The 13,080-nt window shown below is 51.0% G+C and overlaps 1 protein-coding gene across 1 annotated transcript; it reads right to left on the reverse strand.

Annotated features, from left to right (window-relative positions):
- Positions 1 to 8,235: 8,235 nt before the first annotated feature.
- Positions 8,236 to 12,797, reverse strand: PROX2 (prospero homeobox 2; the record flags this gene model as incomplete). The annotated part of the gene is made up of 6 exons (XM_080618213.1): positions 8,236 to 8,421; positions 8,519 to 8,713; positions 8,893 to 9,000; positions 9,538 to 11,016; positions 11,337 to 11,554; positions 12,752 to 12,797. The coding sequence occupies 6 exons, from the start codon at positions 12,795 to 12,797 to the stop codon at positions 8,236 to 8,238; spliced, it is 2,232 nt and encodes a 743-aa protein (XP_080474339.1).
- Between the last annotated feature and the right edge of the window lie 283 nt (positions 12,798 to 13,080).

Below are 13,080 nucleotides of genomic sequence, written 5' to 3' on the forward strand. Positions count from 1 at the left end.
ATTTGGGATGGTGGATGAATCACATGTAATTTTTAACTGCCTATGGTATGGATTCGTATGCTGGGGCATGGTCATTGTCCAAAGCAGTGCTATGGTTATATGTATGCTGTGTGCTAACTCTTAAGAGTGTAGAAATGAATTCTTATGGCAGGGGATTTTCCCAGTGCTAGAGTTCTGTTTAAATGGCTTATGAAAAAAATAGACATCGGAGAGGAGTCTGTGTAAAACCTTCATCCCTATTAATCTTAATGCTCCTTTATTTGTACCAGGATTTAGGGTTGTTGTGTGTAGATCTTTCACATGTAGGCCCTGATTATATATATTTTTTTTTTTTGTAACAACATGCCTTATCATTACTCAGTTACTTTTACGTGTTTCTGTTTTACACCTGCATGATATCAGTTATATCTACAGTACTTGCATTTATCTAGCTTCTCTGCCCTCGTCTTCCACCAGCTCTCTTGTATGTTTGAGAATCATTTCTCAACTTTAGCTTCCAGTGTGCATTGTTGTGTTCTGGGCCTGGGGCTCTTAACTCTATGGTTTATATCCAGTGGAAAAGCCACTGAATGCTCGCAAACACATGGCCATTCAATATTATACTGAATAAAGACAATCAAACTAGCACCAGAAGGCTTTCAGGAGAAGCATTGTGAGACGGTGAACTGAGTTTTGCAAACTGCTGAGCTAGCGAGATCCTTGGATCACTGGAGCATCCCGCAGGGACTACACAAGGGCCCATAAACTTTTCTGAAGGGACTTCTGGGACATTACATGCTGCTTTTGGGCGATGCCAGTGCTGTGCTCCTGAGGAACACCTGCACACTTCCCAGCATCGTCTGCAAAGAGAGGAGCTGCTCTGCAAAGGATTGCTGCCGCAATTGCACTAATTGCCAGAGAACAGCTTCTGCAGAAAGAACAGCTGGATGGCTCTGAGGCTGATGGTTGGCTGTGGCTGACATAACAGGCCATACAGTAGTACTGAGAGGTGAGGTCTTCGAGTGGTAACTGCCAGTCTGCTGGCTGACTGAAGCCTTAATATTTATTGTTTGTTAAGAAACAGATCTTGGGAATTGAAGTTAGGGTGTTCCCACATGAATGTTTGCCTGTGGTTTATGATGCAGTCAAAAGCTAAACTTGCTTTTGCATAACCAGTAAATCTGGGGGCAAATGGTCACAGATGGTGTTCTGGTGGTCTGAGTAAATCAATACTGTGAGGAAATGGTGGGCTTCAGTATGAGTGTGTTGATACCGACAGGCTGTAGGCTGTTGGCCTACATAGGATTGCTACTGGTGTTCCTGAGTGAGTAAAGGAAAGAAGTTGCTATCTTTTTGTACACAGTGCAGTTGTATGGAAACAAGCTTGCAACAACTCGAGAGAAAGGACTTGAGTCTTGTGTCAGCTGCTCAAGAGTTTACACAGCAGCAGTTTGTTTGGCACCAAACAGATGCTTTGTGCCATTGCAGTCTTCCCCGCAGTAGCTGCTCAAAAAACACTGGTCCAAAAATAATTGCTTCTAAAAAATTAAATGCAGTCATCTTTATGAGTAAGCCCAAGGATTGCAAAGATTTTGTTTCCTGCCTTGGCTTTGCTTGGCTCCATTACAGCCTTGGGAAGCCATGATCTTGTGTCATGGATACGGAGACCTTCACTGACTAGGCTGTTACAGAGATGGTGTTTCCAAGTTCCAGGTGCTGCCAGTTCCTGCAAAGATTGCTCAGGTCTTTGGGGTAACATTGCTCATTAAAAGTCTGGTCAGAAGCAAAGGTAAGAATGCTTTGAAGCTCAGGGATGAGAAATAGCTGCAGAATAAATGGTCTGTTTGACATCACAGCATGATGAAATAAAACACAGTGAAGAGCCGTACCTGAGCTCCGACAGTAGCGGTGGCTCGGCACTGCACAGGGGCTCGTGCTCTGCACAGAGGTCACTTGAAGAGGGCACTGCCGAGTAAGAAGCCCCCGCTGTTCTGTGCTCCCTTGGAAATGCCCTGCTATGGGCATGGCCCTCCACTAAAGAAACTGAGAAATCTCTGGCTTGGCAGCTGTCAGAGCTGGGGAGATACCAGCTTTCTGCTGCTTGGCACCGTGCTCACAGCTGCAGCCCGGAGCATTTCTAAGCATGGGTAGATGATACTCTGCTTTATAATGATTGCTCCAAAGAGGAGAGCACGGTGGCTTTTACAAATACTGTTTCTACGCATTGTCTTTTTGTGGCTAGCTGCTCTTCCTAAGATGTGTTATTTGGAAACAGCCTTTGTAATTGTTTTTATTTGACCACAGGTTGCACAGCCGATCATGGAGACTCAGTAGATGCAGGGATAGGTAGGACTGGCCTCACTTTTCCCTTGAGCATGGATTCATGGTATTTTCAAAAGTCAACCTTATTTCTACTGTTTCTTACTCTCCGGCTTGGAAATTAGAAATGGAAAATAATTACTTAAGCTGATGGACATTCTGTGCTCACTCTCTGAGAACCAAATAAGGATGGGTTTTATGTAGAGATGTATCGTTATGTACATACATACATGTCAGGTATTTCACTTAGAGTTTTTAAAATAATACAAAGTATTTTTTTAAGATTTCTGTTCCTTGTGTAAAGTTATGGATGACACATACGTGCTTTGGGAAATCCAGTAAAATATTTTCCTTGAACTTTCAGGTTTTTTCCTCTATCTTGTATTTTCCGTACTCCCAGCTTTTCACTTCACCACTTGCTTTTAGCTGCGTATTTTCCGTGATTGCCGTAAGACAAAAAGACTGGTTCTGCTGGGTACAAGCTGGCGTCTTTAAGAGCAACCCTTGTTAATCCAGTAGAACAACTGGGGAGAAAACAATAAAGGCCTGAGCAATAAGCACCAGCAGGGAACCTGCCACGTGCCTCACGCCAATTGGACTTAATGCTGTATCATTAAGAGTTGCCTGGGAAATAGCCACAAAAAATGTCTGTAGTGCCCATTTTATTGAAATGGCAAAACCAAGAAGGGTGCTTGACCCTAATGCACAAAATACAAATTACCCTAAGAGCTTTTAACCAAAAGCTTATTGCTAAAAAAAAATAATCACTAGTTTTGGAAAGCCTTTTTATGACCTCTGTAGTGCAGAGGCTGATGGTAGGGGTGATTGCTTACTGTAACAATGCTGAAAGTCATCTCAAAAGGAGAAAATACAAAGTACCTCAAATTTTAGGTCTTTGGAATGTTTGTATGTTACCAAGAAAAGAGTTGCTCATGACAAGGGACTTAATGACATGGGCCTTCACCTGCTGCTCCGCAGCCTGTGCAGTTAGCTGAGAAGGAATTAGTGTATAAATATGGACCGTATCCTCACGTGTGTTGAGTGTTGACCTAAATCTGCCTGTCCTGGAGATTGGCAGCGCAGCTCTCACTGGCATTACTTGAACAGCCATTCTCAGATGTTCCAGATCAGACCCCTTTCGAAAATGGATTTACTTGTTTGATATTTGCCTGTGCACAGACACATGTGCTTGTTCCCTGGCACCCTGCCTCCCATCTCCCACCAAAGCTGCCTTCCTTCCAAGAGGAGCATTACCCCCACCCAAGCTGCTGGGTTTGGGTGGTAGAGGCGAGTCTGCACTCACATTCCAGCAGAGGCTGACTATCCTCTGCATCCCTTGTGCACCCTTGCTTAGAGTAACTGTCTCCCTCAAAAGCCCCTGAGCTACACGATGGTCTCCCTGTCATGATGCCCACTTGTGCTTACCCTGTCTGGGCACAGCTCCCTAGAGAGACATCTCCCTTCTCTCAGCAACAAAGCTGATGAAGGGCCTGGAGCACAAGTCTTCTGAGGCTGACGGAACTGGGGTTCTTTAGTCTGGAGAAGAGGAGGCTCAGGGGGGACCTTATTGCTCTCTGCAAGTACCTGAAAGGAGGGTGGAGAAAGGAAGTGGCTGATCTCCCAAATAACAAGCGTTAGGACTAGAGGTAACAGCCTCAAGCTGAGCCAGGGGAGGTTTAGATTGGATATTAGGAAAAAATTCTTCACAGAGAGGGTGATCAGGCATTGGAACAGGCTCCCCAGGGAAGTGGTGGAACCACTGTCCCTGGGAGTGTTCAGAAACCATGTAGACAAGGCCCACAGTGACGTGGTTTAGTGGTGGCCTTGGCAGTCCTCAAGTAATTGCTGGACTTGATCTTAAAGGTCTTTCCCAACCTAGTTGATTCCATCATTCTCCACCCTGCTCATCTCTGCACCCAAGCTTTAGTGGTTGCACCTGAGCTGCTGCGAGCAGGCTGGTCAGCTGGGGCACCCCAGAAGGGAGAGTGCAGCTCTGTCTGTGGGACTCTGCCACTGTTTCATCAAAACAGCTTTTATTGCCGAAGTCAAGGGAAGAACAGCTCAACCAGCTTCAGCTTTGAAGCTGGCATAGCCCCGCTCCCCAGTTTCCATGCCCTGCTCCGTGCATCATGCTTATGTGAAATTTCACGGTATGCAAGAAGAAAAAGCTGCTGCTCTGAGCTAGAGCTACCAGTCTGTTCTGGGGACCCGCACAGGGTGCTTTATCCTTGAGGCTAACCTGCAGTCTCCCTGTGCATTGGTTCAGCTTCCCCTGGAGTGGCGCTGCGTCTGCAGCTCTGTGTGGCAGAGGAAGAGCATCTTCCTGGCTGGCTGAAAAGTAGTGTTGGATCTGTGCCACAGGAATTGTGGTACTTGTACGCTGTAACCTGTGTAATCAGTCCTTCCAGTGCATATAAAGGGTCAGCAAATGTTACTGAACATGGGCTCACCAGAGGGTGCTTACCTGAAGAGAGTGGCCCTGATGCCAGATACATGTCCGAGACGGGTGTGTATTTGAGAGAAGATGACTTTTAAAAACACCTTCTTGAGCTGGGATCTTCTAGGGCTGGTTCAGTCACTGCAAACAGATCCGAGTGAAGCAGGAGTAAAGAGAAACCAGAGATGTTTTATTGCTTGTCGGAGTTTCTCCCCGAGCTATTTTGGCAAAGGGGATGAACACTCACTAGTAACTTCTTCAAGGTCTAATTAGCTGTACACGAGTAATAAGGGCTCTTTCGGGAAGCAGTAACACAGGTGAGCTCGTAAGGGCTCTCAGGGCCTCGCCAGCTTGGTGTGGTTGCATCTCCCTGTTCAGGACAGCAGCAGCCTGCAGGCAGCGCTGTTTAGCGCTTTGCTGCGGTTCAGCAGCAAAGCGTGGACTGGTTGCACTTCTGTGAAGAAGGTATGAATGCGGTTGGAAATGTAAAAGGATGGCCCCGAGGAATCATTCCCGGAGGAGACAGTTACGGGTGGGATTTTTGCATGCACCACAGAAACGCGGATAGAGGGAAGGGAAGGATGTATGCTTTTAAAGAGGAAGCTGAGTCAGCAGTAGGTGAGTGCCTACACCCATTGCTTCCTTGGGTCATTAGTGGGAAATAGTGAAGCAAGAGCCCACCCAAGCCAGAGGGTCACTGTGCGGGCAGTGGCTCTCCCTTCTCCCCCAGCCCCCCAAGCAGACACACTTTGTCAGTGGAAATCTCCCTGTGACAGGCACCTATTAGTCTTTGTTTGAAAACTATCGAATCATAGAATAGTTAGGGTTGGAAAGAATCTTAAGATCATCTAGTTCCAACCCCCCTGCCATGGGCAGGGACACCTCACACTAAACCATGCCACCCAAGGCCTCATCCAACCTGGCCTTGAACACCGCCAAGGATGGAGCATTCACAATCTCCCTGGGCAACCCATTCCAGTGCCTCACCACCTGCATCTTGGGCACTGCTAGAATGTAAATGAAATTACAACCATACCCTGCACAGCACAATGAGTGAAACCCTCATTTCTTAAGAACTCACACCCTATTTCCATTACACCTCAGGCTCTAGAGTAACTCCAGCATTTCCCCTGTCCCAGCCTTCTCTGTATCAGTGCTCCTATGATCTAGATGGAGGGAAGGCAATTTGAGTGCCCCCTTCCCTCTCTGCCAGGCTGCTGCTTTCTAAGGCCCTTGCGGGAGTGTCGAGCTGTGATTCAGCTCACCCTGCTATGACAGGGGTCACATGCAGCAAGGATATGTCCCATGGGCAGGGACACCATCCACTGGACCAGGTTGCTCAAGGCCTCATCCAGCCTGGCCTGACAATGCTGGTCATGACAAAAAATGCCAGTGTAAAACAGAGCTCTGCAGTTCCTGCTTCCTTGTAGTTTTGTGGCAAACACTAGAGTGAAAATATTGCTCCAAATACCGGGTCCAGTCCAGTTCAACATCATTATTGATCAGGATGTGGAGTCACCCTCCTTGGAGATACTCAGAAGCCATCTGGACATGGTCCTGGGTGAGCTGCTCTTGATGGCTCTGCTTGAGCAGGGCGTTGGACTAGCTGACCTCTAAAGGTCCCTTCCAACCTCAGCCACCCCGTCACTCTGATTTGGGACGTTGCTTTGCCCTCAGCCCCTCCCCTGCCACTTTACTGACATCCACAAACTTGTATGTTAGCAGAAACATACGAGAAGCAAGAAACTGCTCCCCCAGGGTTTTGTTCCAGCAGGATGTCTTCACTAAACCTGTATCGATGTCCCCTAATTGTTTACCTATGGCCAAAAGAATTTACTAACCCATTCCCTGGGCTAGGCCACCATTTCCTTTTCCAGCAGCATCAGTTTTGTGTACCCAATGCATCACTTAAGCTCTTAGGTACTTGTTGCCTTCAGGAACAGCTCCATCCTGTCCTTCATGATGCCACCAGCAGCACTGCTCAGATGCTGTACATTTGAGTCTTTCACCTGCAGGCTTTGGGATGTGTCTTCGTCAGCTTCCAACCCCTCCTTTCTGATCCCCCCAACAAGGAGCAGATTGACCCTGAGGCACGGGAGTTAGGTTTAAACTAGACCGTTGGTTAGAGGGGGCTGCTCAGCTCCGCAGGGATGCGGCAGGAGTAAGCCCTTTAGCTGCAGTGTGATTCTCTTCACAATGAGAGATAAGAAATTCCCAGGGTAATGCTTCAGAACAGAAGTTTTCAGAGGTCCCTATAGATACAAAGGAGTAACTCTTTATTTAAAAATTGGTCCAGTAAATTTGGTTTTGGGGTTGTAAAATATACAAACCTCAAGAAATGAACGCAGACGTCACTGCCCTCCCAGAGCCCTCTTGCCATGCCTCTCCCAGTACCTCCCTCCTCTTCACAGCCTTTCCTCCTCAGCACTACTTCTGCCATGACAAGAGAACCCTTAACACACAATGTTCTGTCATGCTCCATCAGGTTGAAAAGGGGCCACCAAGTCCTGGTCACAGGGAAATGAAATCTCCTTAGGTTTATACCCCTACCACAGTGGGGCTGCAGATCTCAGGGCTCAGCTCCTCACCAGCTTATGTTAAAACCCGCAGGGACTGAGAGGTCCCAAATGATGTGCTCCTCTTTCACCAAGGGCAGGTTGCGGGGCCAAGATATTTGGGGCAATTTTGCCAGCAGAAGCATGGTGTAAGAGGACGCAGGTGGAGTTTAACATGACGCTCTCCTCTCCGGTGATGGGCTGATGGGGGCTGGTTGTGCACCCTGCTCTTCTCCAGCATCACAGATAGTACAGCTGGTGAGTGGTCCCTCCTGGGCTGCTTCCACCAGCACACACTCACCTGCTTGGCTGCAGAATGCAGCTGCATGGGGGCCTCTTGCCAAACAGCACAAGGGAGGCGGGGGGAGTGTTGTTCATGCTGGCTACAAAAAAAAAAAAATCACTGTTTTTACATCTCCCAGGCAGGGTCAGCTATCCCCACGGGGTGCTTGAAATGCTGGAATTCACCATCTGTTTTCTTTGGACACTGGCGTGCTATATCTGGACAGAAACCGAGGCATGCTGTTGGACTGAGCACATCCACTGGCCTGTTGTGCCAAGAAAACTTTGCCCACTATAAAACTTCTGCCTGCTTTATAAACAGAAAGGCTGTTTGCCCTGACCTGTGGCCCTCTGGAGAAGAGAAGGAAAGGAGCTGGCCTAGGGGCGGGGGCAGAGCTGCGGGAGTGTAATTTCCCAGGCTCTAACCTGATGGCTTCACCTCTGTCCCTCCCCTCCAAGGTTTCTGGCAAGACCCTACCAGTTTTGAGCACAGGAATAAAACACACAGCATGAAATCCCAGCACCTGAGGCAAGTGATACCACTCACCCAAAAAGCTGTCTGTCAGGCCAGAGAGAAAACACTCAGAATAACAGAGCACCCATGAAGTGCTTAGCACACAGTGGCTGCACACAGGAGCCAGGGCTGCTGTGTGTCACAGAGACTCAGCTGCAGAGCAGTTCCTGGGAGCATCTGACAGCCTTGAACCCTTCCGGGATGTCGCTGTCCAGTTTGGAAATGATTTTGTAAATGGGTTTCTTCCAGGAGGGGTCGGCATCCTTGCCCGCCTTGACAGCACTGAAGAACTCCTGCAGCGTCAGGCTGGCCACCTCCAGGAACCGCCCTGGCACCTGCAGCGAGATGGGAATCACCAACAGCACCGCCGGGTCCTCCTTGGCCAGCAAGCCCCACCACCCTTCCACCCCTTACCCCAGCTCCCATCCTCACCTCAAAGTCATTCCCCTTGTTATAGTGCATGTTGAGGGTGCGGAAAAGCTCCGAGTCCCGGGAGACCCGGAGGGTGCTAACATCCACAACGCCCTCCAGCAGTGCCTGCCGGGCAGACTTCTCCACCTGGATGTAGTAAAACTCACGGAAGTTGCTGAACCACTTGATGAGCTGAGAGGTGATGCAGCGGCTGAACTGCCGGGGGAAGAGCCAGAGGACAGGTATTAATCCAGCTTGGAGCCTCCTGACCCATGAGCCCCTGTAAGCCCAGCCACACACCAGTGGCCTGGCCCCAAACCCAGCCCTGCCCCAGGGGATGGTGACATGGGGGTCTCCATAGTGCCTCTCCCCACTGAGACCCACATCCATTTTACCTGCACATCGAGGAAGTAGGTCTTTAGCAGAGTGGAGCTGGGATAGCGGGTGAAGAAAAACATCAGCTTGGCCTTCTTGAGGTGGCCAGGGGTCAGTGCCTCCTGCATCTGCCTCGGGGTCAAGGAAAGCCTGCGTGTAGCAGCCCAACCAGCTCAGTGTGTCCCTGAGCACACACATGCCTTGTGTCCATGATAATCCCTCCCCAAGGCCTGGCAGCAGGATGAAAGGGGTTCATCCCTGGATGGGCAGCCACTGGCTTTTCCCTTTGGTCTCCCCAGGGAAGCTGTCACTCCTGACAGCTCTTCCCAGGCTGGTGGGAGAAGACATTTCCATGAAACTCCTGGCATAAAATTACGAGACCACCAGGATGCCCCAAGAGCAGGCTTGGGAGTGCCTGACTCAGCTATGCTACAGCATCCAACCAGCCCTGAGGAGCAGCAATGCCCCTTCATGGCTCAGGACCCCTTTTCTGCCCACCCCATTTTAGTCCCCCGTGGAGCAGCAGGGACCCTGACCCTGGGTAGTCCAGCCAGGGTTGTGCTGAGCTCTGGGTCTGGAGGACAAGGGAAGCATGCTCAAGCCCAGGGACCTCTCCAGCTGCCCCCAAAGGATATATGTGTGGAGGTGAAGGGTGCCCTGTCCACCGCAGCCTGCAGCTCTCCACAGCCATCCCTGCCAGCCGGCAGCAGTGCCAGGCCCTCCATGCCAGCAGGGCTCAGGGGCTGCTGCTGTCTCATAACCGATGACCTCAGTTTGACGGTTCCCCAGTGCAGGTTGAGGGGCTCCAGAGGACCCCTCTCCAGAGAAGAGGGGCTCCTGTGAGAGCCGCTGCTCCAGAGGCCATGCTGGCCATAGCCCAGCAGCTGGCTCAGCAGCTGGCTGTCCTGGATGGGGGCAGCCAAGCCCAGTGGATAGCTCATGCTGGGAGCCTGAGAGTTTTTTCTCACCCCTTTTGAACTGAAGGAGCCAGCGTGAGAGCCCAGGCTCTTTGCTGGAGCTCCTGATGGGGCCTCAGCCTCGGGTGAAGCCTGCACGACCGGTGTGTTCCTGGGAGATGGCTTAGCAAGTGGCTTTCTGCATCTCGCAGCAGCAAAATGCTCTCTCCTGGCATCTGGCCCTGGCACTGGGAGTCTGCGGTGCTGCTGCAGGAAGTGGCTGGCTGCCTTCGGCCAGGCAGTCTGCAGAACAGAGTCCACCACCTGGGACATCGCCTCAGCCAGTTCGTGCTTCAGTGCCTGTGACAGAGCCCTTGCTGCAGAGGGCAGGCCACCTGTGTCATCTCTGTCCTCATCCTTCTCTGGCCCCTGCGCCTCCAGGATGCTCCTCCAAAGAGGCACTTTGTGTGGGTCACTGCTGGCGGTGGCACTGTCCTTGTTCAGTCTGCCTCCAGGATTTCCAGGCAATGGATGTGCTTTCTTGGGACCTTCCTGAGTTTGGGCAGTATCTGCAGAGTCACAGACCTGGGAGAACTTCTCCTGAAGCCTTCTCAGCTGCTGCTCCAAGAAGCAAAGCTGCTCCTTCAACTGCTGGCAGCCCTCGGCATGGGGGCTGCCCCCCGAGGGGGCCACACGCTTGGCTGCCCCTGCACTTTGCTGGGGCACCCTTGGCTTCCTCTTGCTCTCCCAGGGCACCTTACTACCCCTCTCCCTATCCTGCCGAAAAGCTGCCTCCAGGCTAGTGCCAAATGCCTGAGGGGTTGGTGGGAGGCTCATGCCTTGGATGATGCTCTCCACCCTCGCCCGTTTGGCTTGTAGGTGCTGGTCAGAGATCTGGTCCCATAGGTGCTGGTCAGAGAGCTGGTCTCTGTTGCCAGAACAGGGCATGGGAGCTGGGGCACAGGTCCTGGAGAAAGCCAGAGCTTGTGCTCCTTGTCCAGGAGATGCACCACACTCGTATTCCTGAGGCAGGGTCACTGCCTGAGAGGATGGGAAAAGGATGGTGGGATCCAGGCTCCTGCCAACCATCGGGTGGCTGAGAAGCTGAGATATCAGGGGTGTGCTGGGGGAAGGCAAGAGAGAGTCATTCTGGAAGCAGGGCTCCAACTTCAGCTGCTGACTGTGCCCTGAAGTGGCACAGTCTCTCTCCTGCTCAGGGCCAGTCCTGTCATCCATCGTCTCTTCTTCCTGTCAGGACACCAGAGAGCTGATACTTGGCTAGTTGAGGATCATTTCCAGTGACAGACAGGCAGTCTCCCAGGCTTCTGATGTTTCAGCCCGCTAGCACCATGGAGCTGGAGAAAGAGCAAGAAACATCAGTGGGCAGGACCTTATACCACAGCTGTTTATGCACATGGCCAGAGATTTTTCCTTCCAGATTTCCAGGGCATCTCTGCTCCCCTGCAAAAACCTATTTCACCAGGGAATGACCAGGCACTGCAAAAACAGGCTGTTGAGTGACACATGACAGCAGCAACAGCTTGGACACTGTCACAGCTCCCACCTACCAGCCAGGCAATCCTGGTGCCTGGAGTACACTTCACATGGTTTGTGCCCTGGATGTACCCAGCAGCACAGACTGCCCACACTGCCAGCTGCATCCACGCTGCAGGCACCTGCGGGAGCTCCCCTGTGGGCTGTGGACTCAGGTACAAGGATGGTGAGCGCTCAACGGAGCCCTCTGCCACGCACACCTGGACAAAGGTGGCTTTGGGTGCTCCTTGTGCTAGGCAGCAGCAACACCCCTGGTGAGCATTCATGGCACACAGCAGCTGGGCCAGGGCATGGCTGCTGCCTGCTTCTGCTGGCACCCGGCACCCGCCACCACGGCCCCAAGGGCACGGTGATGGGCTATGGATCCAGGGCAGCACAAACAGTCTAGTGGAAAGGGGCACAGTGAGGATAAAAATGGGATGTGACCTGCTGCAAGCGGGACACACCGGGATGTTCAGGCTAATAGAGCACAGGGCTCCTAGGCACTGGGCAAAACAAATAGAAATAAAATAACAATAAACCTGAATAAAAGGGATGGGGATTACTGAAGAAGAGAAAAAACTACTGAGCCAGCGTCCCTGGGCTTAAAATTGTCACGCTGACCCCAGGCAGAGATCCACCCCCTCCGCTTGTTAGATCACTCAAACAGCTTTGCACAAGAAGGTACAAAAGCTCATATCCTGAGCAATTATAGAATAACCGTCCCTGTAGAATGCTTCTTACTCATCCACATTAATTAGCAGGAGCTTTGCATCCCTGAAGTAGGACAGTTTGTGTCTTTTCCAGACACCTTTAAAGTGTTTGAGATTCTTTTCTATACCCAAAAAAATCTGAACATTTTCAACACCATCAGTCTCCTGTCCCCGTGATTTTCTGCTCCATGGCAGGTGCCCCAGGGAAATGAGCAGTGTAGGAAATGAGTTTCTTCTCACCCTTTTTTAGCAGGTCGCCGTTCTTTGAACAGCCCAGTATTCCAGGCAGGCATCTGGGAGAGCTTCACCATTTCCAGAGCTCTAGTCTTGACAAACCAAGTGTTTTCTGGGTTGTCCTACACCACTTGTTGCTCTCCCATGCTGTCTCCCCACTCCCAACCATTAGGGTTTTATTTTCCTAACAGTCCACCATAGTTTACCCCTGGCCAGGGTTAGGTCCGTGTGCCAGGAGCTCTCAGCATCATCCCTGCTCTTGTATAACAAGCTTCACCATCGCCTGTGGCTGCCTCTTTGCCTGCCAGCTGCTTCCACCAAAGACACATGGCAAACACAATGCAGTCATAGATTTCATTCACCCTTAAGCCTTTCCACATGGCATGGGCATGAGACAGCCGGTCCTGCCACCTCACTCAGTCTGTTACAGAAAAACCTTCTTTTGGCGCTTGCTCACAATTTCTCACCTCCTCTGTGTTCAGCAGCAAAGTCAGGGATCTTACCTGTCCCCTGCACTGAGACTTCCCAGCCCCAGAAACTCAGGGCCATACATCCCTCCTAAGATCTGCCCAGGGCTGGTGAGAAGCCCTCCACTTGCATAAGGCTTCCAGCACCAACATCTTTCTGCCAGACATTTGGAGGGAGGGAGCAGAGCCTACGGTGTCCGACCATGGCCTTGGCTCTCTTCCCACCCACAGCTTCCCCAGCACTGGAGGACCAGGAGGTGCTGCTCCAAGCAAACTGTTCCTGCTGATGCAGCCCCTTGCCTGCTGGGTTGGCAGATGCATGCTTTGGTTCCTACTCTAACTGCCAGCCTGCATCAGTATCACCT

This window comes from Psittacula echo (genome assembly GCF_963264785.1).
Source record: "Psittacula echo genome assembly, chromosome: 5".
Classification (NCBI taxonomy): Eukaryota; Metazoa; Chordata; class Aves; order Psittaciformes; family Psittacidae; genus Psittacula; species Psittacula echo.